The 15,962-nt window shown below is 36.8% G+C and overlaps 2 protein-coding genes across 2 annotated transcripts in view; both read right to left on the bottom strand.

Moving 5' to 3' along the window:
* The window catches only part of LOC108671886 (splicing factor 3A subunit 1-like), an 11,417-nt gene extending 10,368 nt beyond the window's left edge, over nt 1-1,049 (bottom strand). Inside the window, exon 1 of the mRNA XM_018159480.2 lies at nt 904-1,049. The gene's annotated coding sequence lies outside the window, so the exon portion shown is untranslated. The remainder of the gene's footprint in view (nt 1-903) is intronic.
* A 1,181-nt stretch (nt 1,050-2,230) lies between these two features.
* On the bottom strand, nt 2,231-15,034 carry LOC108671887. The gene is made up of 8 exons (XM_018159481.2): nt 14,325-15,034; nt 11,135-11,363; nt 10,608-10,814; nt 10,117-10,230; nt 9,291-9,424; nt 8,066-8,371; nt 7,333-7,489; nt 2,231-5,941 (listed from the first exon to the last, which is right to left on the bottom strand). Exons 1-8 carry the CDS (start codon nt 14,924-14,926, stop codon nt 3,548-3,550), a joined length of 4,143 nt encoding a protein of 1,380 aa, XP_018014970.1. The 5' UTR covers nt 14,927-15,034; the 3' UTR covers nt 2,231-3,547.
* Between the last annotated feature and the right edge of the window lie 928 nt (nt 15,035-15,962).

Genomic DNA, 15,962 nt, shown 5'->3' with positions numbered 1-15,962 from the left:
TTTGGTGTGATATCGAAAAGTTTGTTGGTATTGTCCAATCGTGAGATTTTTAAGATTCTGGATGTGTTTTATTTTTATTTTAGAATGTATTCATTGCAAAAATGTGTCCGCTAGCCTACAGATAAACGACTAGTTAACTTGATTCGGCGTTGGCAACACGGGATTGGATTTCAAACCACGCGCGATTTCGGAAGAGCGGCAGGCAGTTTCCAATGAGCTCAGTTTATATGATTTCACTGCAGTGGAAGGTGAGGTGGTGTAACGCGGTGGTAGGGTTGATTTTTCGATACGTTTTCATATATTAACATGAGAATATATTAACTATACAGAATTCCACACTGTGGACCGTGAGAATGTTCAAGATCTCTTACAAAATCCGTGCAATGGCGGTTCGGTGTAATTCCGTGAGAATTTTGAAAAGCAGTACTCCTGAGTCCTGATCATTACCTTAAATTTCCAATCGGGGCTCATGGTCATGGACTTCTAGTTTTACATGCAATTTATAAATTCATAGTGGCCACTGGCCAATAGACCAACAAGAGGTTTTTTGGAAACTATTTCATTATAAATTTGCTAGGTAATCTAGTTCAGAATTTTTTCCATATCTAGCAGACTAGCCTATGTATGTTACAGTATGTACAGTATGTTTAGGATAATGCTGCCTTTGGTTTTAGCAGAATTGTAATTTTTTCTGCTTATTGCTGAAATCCTGCACTGAGCACTCAGCAGGCTGCAGCTTTCCTCAGAGGTTCAGCCCTCTTCCTCAGGCTCTCAGCATCTGCATTCTGCAACATATTTTAAAATTTCAACAAATTTAGGAGCGCCCAGTCAAAATGTCAAATCGCAGCTGAAATGCTGAATCGCGCGCTTCGGCACTTGTAATTTTATTTTACCATAACTTACCACACTGTGTAAAAACTTTGGTTAAAGACTTAAGGTTGATTTCGATTTTCGACACAAATTTATATCATCAGTCGACAGTCATTACTAAACGAAACGTTGCAGCAACAAACAAATTTGCACTGCAGTGGTTTGGGCGGACTGGAGAGGTTCTTTCCGCTTTTGATCCGCTTTTAATAAATTCATCAATAATATCAAAGCATTGAAAGTTAAAATATGCTACTCTGAATAACACATTGTGTGATTGCCAAGAAAATATAAAAAAATTGTACCTACACAATGCGAAATCAAGATGAATCCAAGCAAAATATGTTTTGTGTCACCTCAAGATTAAGTTTCAATAAAAAAATTTCTGCCAGGTTAAGGGAATATTAGCTGCGTCAGATGATTCTTTGAATGTCAGGAAATTCATTGAACGATATTATTGTTATGCGACCAACAAAATTAATTTCAGTAGGGCACAATTATGGCTAACATGGCTTATTAGCCACATAGAAGAAGCATTCCATCTAATTGTAGGACAACTGCGGTTATGAAAATAATTGAAATTTTATTGGTATATTGCCACATCACCTGTATTGTTATATTTCCAAATGATATATATTGTTTACAATAGATCAATCTATTAACAACTTTTCGGAGATATTCAGAAATCCAAATAGGTATGGTGTATCAGGAACTAATGAAATATAATAGAAATCGGTATATAAAAAAAATCTACAATATTAATTGGCGCCCTTTCTGTGAGTAGCTTCGTCAACAGTTCACGATACGATTCTTTAGAAATGCTAGACTATAGGATACCTATCTTGAAGTTCGTTTGAAGCTTCAAGACTTTAGGATATATTGAAGCTCGTTTCCTCATTTTTTTTGGAAAACAAATTATATTCAGCTGTTCGGCTCTACATTGCTCGCCTAATGGCTTAATTAAACTGAGCGTTTCTGCAACTCTTTTCTCCAACGATCAGTCAATCGCCATGATTTTCCTAAGCACATCGAAAGTTGTAGCAGAATTTTCAGCATTTGGTTGTTAATAGATGATCCCGGATAAATTTCAGCGCTTAAGTACACGTAGCGGCCGATTACAAGTCTGCGATTGGTGAGCTGCCAGTGATGACAGAGTTGATAACTCTTAACTATTTTTTGAGAGTACGACCCCAGGCCAGAATCAGACAGAAGTGATCACTTAACCCAGTCTATACATAGTTAAAATGTCTGATACGACACATTTTATTTTATTTCTGGGCTTGACTAGAGCAGAAAGCGCCTTACAAATTCATTATGATTGCTTGTGACACGCAAAGGCAATTCAGACAAAGACAGATGAATTGAAAATTGTTTTCAAATATATAAAAAAATCACATGAAAGTTTAGTGAAAGAATTAGGTTCGAAAACCAACCTTTAGTTAATATCTAATAATATATATATATAATATCAGCCTTCTGCAATATCTTCCGAATTGCAGCTACATTGTACATAAACTTGCTATACATTTACAACAAGAAGCTTGCTATTTGAAATAACACAAATGTACACGCGTTTTTTCTTAGAGAAAGTGGACCCATAAAGGATTGTCATGATTTAAATGAGGTGAAGCAATCTATAACCTAATTGATGACAATAAAGCACTACCCCTTCATTTAGTTGCTAATCTTTGTTATATGCGTCAAGCGTATATTGGCAGTGAAAACACATTTGATATGCTCACTGAACCCATCGACGAGTTCATTACTGTAATTAAGCTAAACAGGTACGAGTGACTTGTCAATATTCCTAGTAGAAAAATTATAAAGTTATGAGCTCGTATACACGGTGACACATCTAAGAAAAAATGTTAGTTCTCGGAGAGGCAATTATACATTTTTAAACGTACCATGTGGAACAATGGAAAGCATACATTAACGCGAGAGTATGGAAAGGAAACTGAACTCCGTTTAAGCAAAGTTAATTCTGCTGAAATTATAATTAACACCAAATAAATTCATGAAATGTAAATTGAGCACAGTACATTGGTAAAGCCAAGGCAAAAAAATCATTCCGCTGGAAAATGAAAATTTGCTGGTAGAATGTACAGAATAAAATATGAAATAAACATCGACGTTTCTAAGGAAACGACAATAATCGAAAAATAGGATGTGAAAAATCAGGTACATAATATTTCTATGGGGAAATAGGTTACAATTTCGAGAAAGTTTGAAACTATACTGTGCAGTACACGCGATGATACACAAATGCTTGGTATCTCAATAAGTGGAAAACAATACCGGTACAGGAATTACTTAACAAATGATTCAAGTTAAGTAAATTCAGGATTCTTATCAATCACGGAATGAATGGTAAAATTTTTCCATTGAGTACAGCAACACTACCTTGATTTGCATCGTTTCAAAACTACCAGAACCAAACAAGAGAACACAAACAAATGGAAAAATATAATTTCCAGACACTACGTCGTTGCTAACTAGTAATTGAGTTGCAGTTGGTTGCAATATCCGATTTTTTTTGTCTTGGCTAAATCGATGCGAGGCATTTTTGTTCAAGGTTATCAAAAGATGGAAAAGTACAGAGAATGAGATGCGTTGAAAATACCGAAATGGTGAAGTTTCTAAATACCTGCTAACCACGACCCATGTTTGCAATTAGCGCTTAATGATTAACTTTTGTCAGCTCGAGGCAGTAAAACGGTACGCCCTGCTTTGCCTGGGCGCCATAATCTACGCACGGCTTAAATGGTCTCAAGTAGAACGTAAGAGGCCGGTATAAATTGCCAGCCGAACAATAATTGTGTATAATTTCCGTGCATGTGCGGAGTAGCGAGAGGCGTTTGTTTGACTTATCACAGTTAAGGCCGTTATCCAACAAGGACAACGGGTCAATGTATCCTAAGTCAGCGGTGGCTGTTGGCAGATAAGTAACTGTGAGCTTGTGTTGCGTTATCACGCTAACCAACGACTTCCATGCCCATGTCGGGATGTCGAGCAATCTGTGGATGAGCTCCAGTTTCTTGATGATGACGAAAGCCTCTGCAAAGCCGTTTTCCACAACAACCCTCGCAAACGCGCTCAAGGTTGGAGCGTCTTGCGAGTAACATCCGACGTAGGGGCAAGTGCCAGAAACGGCCGACACCTCAGTGCCACAACCTGGGCATTGCAGAGAGAGGGAAATCTTGAGCAGTCTTGAAACGGAAGCAACAACGCGGACAATGCGGTACGATGGTCTCGATACTAACGAGTCTTTAATTCCAGTGACATTTTTACACTCTTGATTATTTCTTAGGACAGAGTGTAGCTCAAATACAGAGTCACACGTTTTAGCAGCACTCGGTTGGGAGGCCGCAGAGTTATTCACAGTCGGAGGTGCTGCATAGAGACCCGACAAATCATTACACACTTTGTGCAAAAGCACCAACTTTGCCCGATCTAGGTCTTTTTCATCATTGTTCACTCTTGGGGAGGCACGTGGAAGTGATGGGAGACTGAGAACCTGAATTACTGACACTGGGTCAGCTAGAAGATATACCGAATTCGAAGACGACCGGCAACGTTTAACGCCTGATATCTTGATGGTTGCGCCCTCTAGCAATCCCAGAGGATACTTGCCAACGACCAATGCATTCTTCAGTTTAAGGTATACACAAATGCGGCGCACAACATCAGGGCGGCTGTTATCCTCGAGTTGGAACCTGATGGTCTTGCAGCCAGGAACTCCAACATCATTATGGTCACAATCTTCAGAGATGTTCATCATTTCTGAAGCAAATGTCGGGGTCATGTGGTAACGATCTCTCACGACACCGACCACATTCAGAGCACAATTGCTGAGGAAGGCCCCTTTAAGAATGTCAGAGACGGAGATTTCATCCTTGACGTAGGAGTGCGATACGCTAGAAATGACGCCATTTTCAGGAAAATCAAGACATGATGCCTCACCGCCAAAATTATGAGTCAAAGAAGGCAGCCATCGAAGTGATCCTCTCCTGGTGAATATCCCAGCCGCAGCCGGAACGTTGACGCTCACTTCACAAACGTCAGATATGGAGGCAATATGCATCAACTGATGCGATCCCCTGAAGCACAAGTACACGGGTTGTTGCTTGTCCTTGGGATTGGAGACAGGATCAAGATTTTGAATAAATGCCTCCTCGTTGCAGAATTCGTTTTTCTGTTCGATGAACGCTCTACAACAGACCATCAAATCGTCTGAAGCAAATTTGTTCATCGCTTGCCGATTTAATATCACTCTATTGTACTTATTGGAAATGCGAAAGAGATACTCTTTCGTACGTCCTTTTTCCATCAGTAATTTTGATGCGTCCTTAGAACGATATTGAAGAGACGCCACATCCGCTGAGCTTGAAGCAGCAGAAGAGCAGCAGCAAAACTTGGATACATTCGTGCCTGAGGTTTCTGGAGCATCGCATACTTCGACCAAGTCGGTTTCTCTAACCATGAGGTAACGCTTAAACACGGTTCTTTGACTAGACGATGCATCGTGTGGCGAATCGGTGCGAACGTTGAATGTTTCAATCACATACACAGGGTTGAAGAGAGCCACAATTTTCCCTGGCATGGAAACGTTTATTTCACGCTTCCTTCCTACAATTTCTAGATGGCAACAAAATAAAGTTTCAGTGCCGTTTTCAGCATTCATGGTAGAATTTCCTTCGTTAACAGAGCTTAAACATGAGCGGCCGCTCTTGGGGTCTCTAAATGCAGAACTATTCTCTTCTAGATGAACCATCAAGTCGCCGATGGGCGACACTAGCAGGCGGCAGAGGACAACGGCGTCTGTCGTCCAAGATGGAGATTTTCTTTGCTCCCTTGGTCCATCGCTTTGACCTTCGAGGAGGCCGTTTTCATCATCATCGTCATCATTTATATGGATACTCCGTAACGGGATTACAGTTGGTTCCCAGTACACCGAATCGCTCTCGGTGCCCCACTGTTTGCGCACAGCGGAGTCTCCAAATGAAAAAAGAGCTTCTTTTTCTTTCTCTTGCAGTGATGATGCGTCAATGATCTCGAACGGAGCGGAGAATTTCTGGAGTGTATAAAACACAAATTAAATTCATACAAGAGTTTCAACGACGATTGCCTAGTTTGAAAACAAAACTAAATTTATCGTCATTTATTGAGCACATGGGAACATAGTGTGGGCAGAAGTCATTTACCACAGCACTGAAAATTACACCAACCAATCTTTCAATAAACATACACTCCAGTCCACAAGACCTCGCACCATGTGGAGCCCCTTTTCACATCTATGAAGAAGCACGATTTGCTTGATTTACCTCCGCCGAGCAAAGCAACAGAAAGTATCAAAATAATGATCAATTCCTATGAGGTTCCTGGCAAAAACATGGTGGCAGTTTTACTACGACGATTCCATTGAACACCGTATTAGGCATGCGATCGGGACACGGCAGCCTCAGAGGATAAATGCGTAATTGGCACACAGGCGTAAGAAGGATCGCGCGCTCGTCGTTCTCGATACTGTACATCATTTCGATAGTTCCTAATTTGAGTGATTATGTTTTCTAACATGTTTCTAATGTAAGAAATCTAGTGCATATAACTCGTGTGATCAGTTCACCTAGCTACGGATATTTTTTAGGGCAGAGGCCCGGGAACATCTTCACAACATTTCAGAAATAAGGCGGTGGTTGTTAGGTCTCATTTAGTGTCAAGCCTTCGTTGGCCACGGCACACGCATATCCTAGTGCGCCTTAGCTCTCGAGTTTGGCCCACTCGTCACGTATGCGTGTACAGGGGAATCCTCATAACTTTACCTAAACAATCTCATTTTGAAAGACTTTCTCTCAGGGTAAGGACTGGGTATCATGCGTAGTGTTTTACTAATAGTTTTCAATTTGGCTCCGTGGTCACAGACTCCTCCCTGTGATGCCGCTAAAATTATGAAGAAATATACTTCCTCAAACGGGTGATAGGCGATTCAGTTAGAAACTGAAACTGCAGTATATTTGGTGCTCACCTTTCCAGAGACTAGTACCTATTTGCCCTTATATAGTATATTGCTCTTATAATAAAGAACAATTTCAAACCCATATAATTGCAGTGAAAAATTCAACAACTTACTTTTTGAATGAACGGATCACTTTCAAAACGTTTTAAGCCATCGTTTCCTACTTCATTGACATTAAAATATTCCTTCTTTTTGCTAAACATTAAATTTGCATGAAAGTCATTGACTGTAACTGTTGATGTGATCGCTCGAAATAATTATTTGCCTTTTTATTTGATTGTCTATAACATTAAAAAATGACAATTATTGATTACGAATGTTATTTCCATCACAAGGTAACAATTTATTCGGCATATTATAATAGAATCACCACTTACACATCGAGATTTGGCGTATCAATTTACGATAGAGCTTATTAAGCAATCACATGATATTGTTTTCCCACAAACCTGTGCGAGGCCCCGGACGGCGACGCACTCGCTGTGTCTGGGCACGCAGAACTCCTCTGCGAAGTTGCGCTCGACGCGCGCCGGTGAGACGCGGTCATGCCAGGACTGCAGCAGCCTGCTCAATGGGCTCCTTGCTCGGCCCGCCACCACGACGCGTCTGCACGAGAATAGCACTTATAACTCTGGGCTCCTGGCGCTGCCTGCCTTCAATTAGGCACCGAAAGTAGAAAATAAGCACGACCAGAGAGAAGGAAGGTCTTACTTATTGAAACTTTCACTAATCGTTCATCGCTAGCAAAGATAGGAAAGTCTCAAGTGACTAGGCCACTATAGCTGTCGAAAAAAGAATTATTGTAGCAATTAGTGCAAGCTTATTGCAGAGACGGAAGAATAAGAAGGGACAAATTAACAGCAACAGAAATGAAGACACTCGTACAAGATGTCGCATAAACATACAGAAACAAATCTGAGCTACAAAATGAAACTTGTTAACTGCCCGAAGCTTTTGGCACTTGCATTAATAATGTCATAACTATGAAATCGTGCAAATTAGCACACATCATAAATACCGGTACTTAAAGTGTCTCCGTGGTGTCTTCACAAGCCATCTTCCATGAAGGTAAAACTGGGGTAAAGATCCTATCTTAGTTTTTGATATATTCATATTTCCTCATTGGGAGACTATCTCATACATTTAAATCAAAAATTGATCAAGGTAAAGTGAATGCCGCACCTGCGGACGACGTGTTGAGGGATGCCAAGCTTACAAAGCACGCGACACATTTCATGCTCCAGGTCTGACAGCCACAGCAGCCAATAGAAGCCGTAGAGGGAGTGATGAATCACAGCGTCCAATACAGCCGATGGAACTTCGATTTTCCTTGATTTGGATTTTGAACATTGATCTTCTGCTGCACTAGTAGTATTTTTAGACGTTGAAATTGGCGCTGCATCTGACAATGAAGATGACATTGCTTCTCCAGCCGCGCCAGACACCCCTTCTGAAGTGGCTATGGAATCTTTAGCTGCTGACTTTAACCTGCAACAAAGCATACAGTTGCCAAAGGGTTTGTCAAAGCCAAATTGCCAAAGGGTTTGTGATCATGACGGGAAGAACTAGTTAAAAAAAATCACTGAAAATACTTCTCTAAATGAATCATATATCAGCCAAACCTTTTACTTAAAATTTTCATGGCATGGCACTTCACTACAGTAATTAACACGTTTTTCTTAGCTTAGCTTCGCGTTTGTTTGTTTGTTTGTTTATTTGTTTGTTTGTTTGTTTGTTGTTAACATTGACAACGAAAATTAGTCCATTTCTGATTGTTCTAGAGATCTGAAATTCGGCATGCAGGCTATTTTGTTCGCCCCAAAAAAACGTGGGTCGGGCTATACGTTCACCATCAAATTTCCAAAATTTAAAAATCTGCCCGACACACGTTTTTTTGGGGCGAACCATAATTTATTTTCTACTTTTTAGTCCACAAGAAAAATGTGTTTTTTTTTTTAAAGTTTTTTTTAAGTATTTTATTTTCTACTTTTTAGTCCACAAGAAAAACGTGGTTTTTTAAAAAGTTTTTTTAAGTATTTTATTTTAAGACATGCTCATTACGATTGAGTGACTCATTGAAATCACTGAAAATTATTAATGTCTGAGTATCAGTCACGGTTGAGTAACCCATACATTATTTCTATCCTCAAGCTTAGTGCTTCAATTAGATACAAGAAAATATATACTTCAAAATCATGTCTCAATAAAATGCGATACAAAATTACTCAAAAATAATTTGAATCTGTTGATTTGGTGCCAGATTAAAGTTTTTGGATAAATGATGAAATTGGGGACAAGGCAATTATATCAATACTCGACAATAGTGAAGAGAGAGCGGCTGCAGCATGTAATGAGTATGGTGCTGGAATAAATGATGCAATTGATGACAAGGCAATTATATCATTACTGGACAATAGTGAAGAGAGAGCGGCCGCAGCATGTAATGAGTATGGCGCCGGAAGGGAGCTTGGCTACGTGCGGTCGCTGCACCACAACCCTCATGCCAGGGCGCAGGCTGCCCTGCCCGTCACATGCGTCACACTGCACACCAATAATGTATAAATTAAGTACACTCAGAATAATTAGTTAAAGTCGTCCAAATATTAATGCACTTTTTGCCTTTGTGTGGGTTGTTCTAACCCAGTATGGACAGACAAAAAGGCACATATGGTATCAGGGCTACTTGCAGAAAGTGTATCACTAGGTATTTGCACAATACCGGTATGGCATATAGAAAATAAACTTAGAGGCGCTTCCTGGAAAAAAATTTAAAGAGCAGTTGTCTTATGATTACAAAAGTCATCATAAGACAAAAATAATATCATAAATATACACTACGTTCAAAAATACAACTTTGAACAACATCTGGAATTTGAATAAAAAACAAATAGGTTTGTTTCACAATTATGCACCAATATGTCATGTCAGTTGAGCATTTGCAGCACAGCAAGAAACTATCAACGGTCTTAGATTATTCATAATTACTTGCTCGATCATACAATTGAAAAAATAAATGCATGAATTAAGTACCTAATAGAAAAAATACATTTGCTAAATTTCAGTTTCATTAAAGAAAACCTACACAATAAGTGAGGGATAAAACCAACTGAAACATTGCATTTTTGACTAGATTTGAAATCTTCATGAAATAAAAATTACAGACCCTTACAATTGAAAAAATTTGTAGCTTAAAATACAAAGCAGAAGGCATGGCATAAGTGTACCCAGCTCACTTGAGGTTCAATTTCGTCAACAAATCCAAAAAGATAAGTGAGAGACAGGAATGCACATCCTCCGTCAAGCTCGTAAAGGCCCAAGTTGCTATTGATCGTTTTGGTAATGATGCCCTGCAATAAAAAACAACTTATGTAACTCAGTAAATTAAATTAAAACAATATCAGTACTCAGATCAGTAACTTAATCCAATATCAATAATTGGGTGGTGTTGAAGACTGAATTTAATAAAGGAAGAAGAAATAAAACCTAAATTACCTGCCGACAGTACTAACATTTTGACTTGATGCTGATACAGGCTAAGGGAGCTAAAACTACCTAGAGGGCAGCAAATATTCACTGAAAGTTAATAAAAATGACATAGATTACAATATAATTTGAATTAGTATTCTGAGAGAGGTGCATTACAAACAAAGATACAAGAAACAATCAATTGAAGAACATACTGGTACTGCCAGCATGAGTAGTACATATTTTACATCCAACTTGCCTTGAACACAAACCATCCTTCTTTGCTCAGGAACATATTCAATGATTCATGAGAAGGTTCAATGCTATGGTCAGAAACTTTGCTGTTCAGTTCAGTTTGGCAGCCGCCAGAGCCCATTATTGTTGCAGGCAAGGCAGCTGGACCAGCAGAGAGTTGGGTGAGGGTAGTGGATTTGGAGACTTTCAAGGCCTCAACACGAGCAGAATTCTGAAAATTTTCAGAAATTAAAACTATTTTTCATTGAATTTCTAGAAATATCCTCAAAAATGTTTAAATAAATTAATACCAGCTCTATTAATCATCAATAAAAGTTTGATACCTTTCATAGAATTAATTTCCAATACGGTACCACTATTGCATTGCTTATTTCCCAAGGTGCTACTCAGTGCTATTCAGCATTATTGGGACAGTTTAGCAATAGGTACTAGTAGTTGACCCACATCAATTTTGCATCAGTCTTAAAACCAAGTCTAAATTAGGATATCAGTCTAAATTGCACAAAAACATGAACACATAGGCTCCAGTACCTTGAGAAGTATAACATGCTCTGTGTGATGAACTGCATAGCGAAAACCACACTTGAGCAAGGCTCTCCAACTCTGACATCTAGCATCAACCAGCACCAGGAGTAGAATGGATTGCATATCAGCTTTGGCAGAACCTTCTTTCGGAGCAATCTTGTGATGCCGAGAACATGGATGAGGGCTGCCTTCATCCAGAAAAAACTTTGCAAAGTATACTTTGCATGTTGACATCCTGTTTGAAAGGCAATGCATGTAATATCAGTGATGAGGATTCTGCCATGTCAAAATTTTTGCTTCGCAATTGAGGGGGAAAAATTATTGTTGCCAACTGTAACATAAATGATTGTAATATTTATTATTCTTCATTAGCCTCATATGAAAACATTAGAGTAAATAAATTCATCAATGAACACTATATATACGTGGTTATTCTAAATGATGGACCCAATTTAATAAATTTGTATTTATTCAAGCATAAATAATATAAATACTTGTATAAACATTGAAAGAGAAAGATTCCAATTTTCTTAACCTATCCAAGTACAGATTTTGGCAGTGACAGCAGAAACGGCCTTTAGAATTCTTGTGCAAAAATGGTCACTACAGTTCTCACGCCAGCCAGCCGCCTTTGTGTTTCACAGTCACTGGTGAGCGCGATGTCTACTGTGAAGCACAAGGTTTTCTGCTTTCTTGAGTTTGCTAGAAATTAGTTGTAAGTTACAGTGCAGCAGGCATTTTGTCTCAAAACTGGTATTGAACCACCTAGCAGGCTGGTGCAAGAACTCTAGTGGCCATTTCTGCTGTTGCTGTTGCACCTATTCAGCAATTGAATAGGTTTAAAAAATTGTATCTTTTTTTCTATTGGCGTATTAATTATTCATTTTGAATTTATACTTAATACATACAAATTCATTAAATTAGGTGCAACACTTAGAATAATCCTGTATGTACAATATCAGAACATAATTGGTGTAAAGCTATATAGAGCATCTGAAGATCATTACCTATATTATTTGAAAATAATTAGCAATTTAATCTATTGCTATTGCTACAATATGAATGAAAAATCATCAGGCCACCAAATATGAGCTGGTATTAACTTTGATGCTATTAAATTAATCTGTAAAAATAATCATCTCTCCTGATCTCAATAATGCATTAGCACAAGTCAAAGCCTTTTATTACTGTTAGGGAATATTAGGAGAGAAATTAAAAAACATGGTGAGAACAGTTTAATAAGGTCACTTTGTGACTAGACCTACAAGTCAATTTTTATTAGTAAACTGTGTACAAATAAATAAATTGATGTAATTTATCAAAAGCTTTTCTTATATGCAAGTTTGATCAAAGACAAGAGCATGCTTTCTATTAATAACCTTCTTATTCTTTTTTTTTCAATGAGTCAAACAAAATTTTTTGCTGGTGCCGGGAGATCAAAATGCAATTACCAATTCCATTTTAATGGAATGAGACATTTCAAAAATACAATTTTCATTATCAAGAGGTTAAGGCTTTGCAACACTTCTAGTGTTGACTGAGGGTAAAAAATAAAAATGGATTGCAGGTGAAGGTTTTGCAAAAATTTTGGTGTTGCAAAATCTTCATCTGCTTGATAATGAAAATTGTATTTTCAAAATGTTGCTTTCCATTAAAATGTCATTTGGTAATCTGCTTTTTGATCTCCCAGTGCCAGCAAGAAATTTCATTTGACTTGTTGAAAAAACAAATACGAAGATTATTAATAAAAAGCATGCTCTGGTCTTTAATCAAACTTGCATAAAATAAATAAATAAGCAGGTTGGCCTCACACTGCTCAGGATCAATTATCCCTGCAATTTTATAATCACGTTATTCCAAATTGTCCATTTCTAGGTTAACGTACAATGATTAATGAAAAACCTTTCAAGCCCACACTTTGCAGAGAAGTCTCATTAAATTCCTGTTAAATTCAACAGAAACTTCAACTTACTCTTTTTGAACAAAGTCTACAGTCTAACAAAATAAAAATCACTTTTCAATTTTTAATCAAAGTCTCTCCTATGCTCTTCATCGCTTCATGACTCTGCTAAAAATGAAATATACTTTTTTACCCAGTCAATATCCTGTCATAATATGCATTAATACATCTCAGTCTTGATCTTATTTTTACAACACTTCTCTTTAACTTCACTTCTTGTTGTTTGTCTGCTACAAATCTTGTAATCAAAATTTAATACACTTCTACTTATCTTATCAATCTGAAATTTTGCACACTTGTGTGAAGTCAGAGGCAATGCATGAATCAATTAACAGAATAAATAATTTTAAAAAATTTTTTATATATTAAAATTTTTATATATTAAAAAAATTTTATATATTGAAAAAATTGAAAAATTAATTTTTTAATATTCGAAAATTAAATGAGAAATTCATTGTACATCTGTAAGACTAGAGACACTGGATTCTTTGGAAGTGTTGTCTTTAAAAAGTAATTTTTAAACGTATATTATTTCACACTTGAATCATAGCAGTTACTTTGCTACCATCCTATTGATTCAATGGCATATCCAAATTATGTTGTTTACTGATTCAATTGATGATTTAAAATATGTTGCTTAAGCTATTCTGTACTAATCTTTTTTTACCTTCATCAAAACTTTTCCGAAATTGGTCAGTAAATGTCACTTCTTAAGGTTTTCAGTTAAATGGAGGTGTTATGCAAACTAATGCCTGCTAGTTTAAATGTGTTTTATTTCATTTGACCAAGAGCTTTTACTGTTCTTCAACATTCTAACCTTAAAATTACATTCCTTTGATTTATTTGTTCTCTATTCCATCTCCAACAGCTTACCATTACATGTATTACTCCTCATATCATGCTACTGAGGTAAATTCTATTCATGTTGTTACCTACTTGAATGGACTATAGATTAATTTTTAATTTGCATTAGAGCTTGTATCAGTGTCAGGTCACTTCATCGGCAGTTCCATAATTCTTTTCAATATTGAGCATCAACTGAAGCAAATAAATTATCAAGTGTATTAATTCACATTCTCTTACAGTGAGACTGTTTGTAATTAAAAAAGTGGATCTTGCCTGTATGTAACATGAGGTCCCTGCCAAGCATTAAAACAAAATAGGCACTTGAATGAAAGGCAACAAGAATTAATCATTAAAATTATAATAAAATCTTTGCTAGACTTGAAAACTTACTTGAATGTGTGGCTTAGAGCCACTAGAGTTCCACTTATGTTGAAAAGTTTGGATGTTCTCTCATGATGTGAAGACTTGTGCAGAACTGCATGTCTTTTTGAAGGAACATCTTGAGCATCAGTGAGTAATATTGAATTGGTTAATGTTTTTTTACTAGGAGCAGTTTTGTGAGAAGCTGCTAAGTGATTGACATCAGTACAAACAGAGTTTCTCTTCATTGACTGAATAGTTGAAGTTAAATTGCCTCCAATTTTGTGTTTTGGAGGTGAGTTTGAAGAAGACCTTTGTGTTTCACTGCTCCTGACCTCATTTCCAGATGTAGTAGCACTCAGTAACAAACTTTTCTTCACAGGGAGCATGGATTTCTGTTTACTGCTGCTAATGTGTGAGCCATAAGGTACAACAGTTTGGACTTTTTCCATTTGTTTCTCGATCTCACTTTCATTGTTGGCATTACTGTCAACTGATTTAAGTCTTTTTCTTCTAGAAGGAGATTGCATTAATTGGTTTTTGATAGACTTCTGGTGATGATGTTGATCAGAAGGAGAAGGGAAAGTAGATACTGATTTATGAATTTCCAACTTCTTAGAAAAGTTTTCCATTTCAGACAAAATTTGCCATTCAAGAAATACTTCTGTAACTATTCTGTAACTATAGCATTATGAAATGATAATAAGAGTACGTTTTTTACTCATATACAATCTTCCTCTGTAAAAAAAAATTAGCACACAATAGAGAATTTGCCAACAAAACTTGACAGAATTGAGGAAAATTTTGAGCAAAATTTTTCAGATGAGCAGATAAAAGCAAACATTTCATCAAACAGGGTAATAAGGGATGGTTTTGGGCATTTTTATACAGGGTTGGCAATGATTAAATCAAAATGATTAAATCATGTGATTAAATCACTTGATTTTTTTATAAAAAAATCATGATTTTTTTGATTTTTTCGATTTTTTTGATTTATTTGATTTTTTCATATATTTAAATATATTGAGTGGCAGTTCACCACCTTGGCCTGTTGGCCATTATTGAAGGCAATAAGTGCCCTTTTTAGCCATCCATTATGATCTATATACTGTTATTGTTAGTAGGCTAACTGCAACATAGAAAAATAACAGTTCAAATAGACAAAAAAGTTGAAAAAATCAAAAAAATCAAATAAATCAAAAAAATCATGAAAAAATCAAATAAATCATTGATTTTTGATTTTTTTGATTTTTTTAAAAAAATCAAAAAAATCGCCAACCCTGTTTTTATATATAACTTACCATGAAACCTTACATAAACTAGTTTGGGCTCATTTAAAAGGCCTTTGCAAGAGCTATCATATGCCAACTCAGAAAATTCCATATGCTATTTTAAGGTGCCAGACGCAAAATAAAAGCGTCCCTAATTACCTCCAGGAACAGGTTAATTAGGGACACTTGAAATAAAACATAATTTTAAAACATTCCTAGCATGCACACTGTACTCATCCCTTACCAACAGTACTCTGAAGTCCTTCTCTTCCTTTGTAGATTATATAGATGTAGAATAAATGACATTTTCTGTAATGTTTACTCGTCTTTCCTTTATTGATATGATATTACCATATTCATACATTACCATATTATTGATGTGATATTATTGTATCCA

The sequence above is a fragment of the Hyalella azteca genome, unplaced genomic scaffold (assembly GCF_000764305.2).
Source record: "Hyalella azteca isolate HAZT.00-mixed unplaced genomic scaffold, Hazt_2.0.2 contig1944, whole genome shotgun sequence".
Classification (NCBI taxonomy): Eukaryota; Metazoa; Arthropoda; class Malacostraca; order Amphipoda; family Hyalellidae; genus Hyalella; species Hyalella azteca.
The sequence above is the reverse complement of the archived record's forward strand: the minus strand, read 5'-3'. Positions and strand labels throughout refer to the sequence as shown.

Coding starts and splice junctions, on each gene's coding strand:
- LOC108671887 (XM_018159481.2), bottom strand. CDS start 14,926: ATGGAAAACTTTTCTAAGAAGTTGGAAATTCATAAATCAGTATCTACT. Junction 9,425..10,116: donor TTGACGAAATTGAACCTCAA/GTGAGCTGGGTA, acceptor ATTGGTGTGCAG/TGTGACGCATGTGACGGGCA. Junction 5,942..7,332: donor CCGTCCGGGGCCTCGCACAG/GTTTGTGGGAAA, acceptor TATACACTCCAG/AAATTCTCCGCTCCGTTCGA.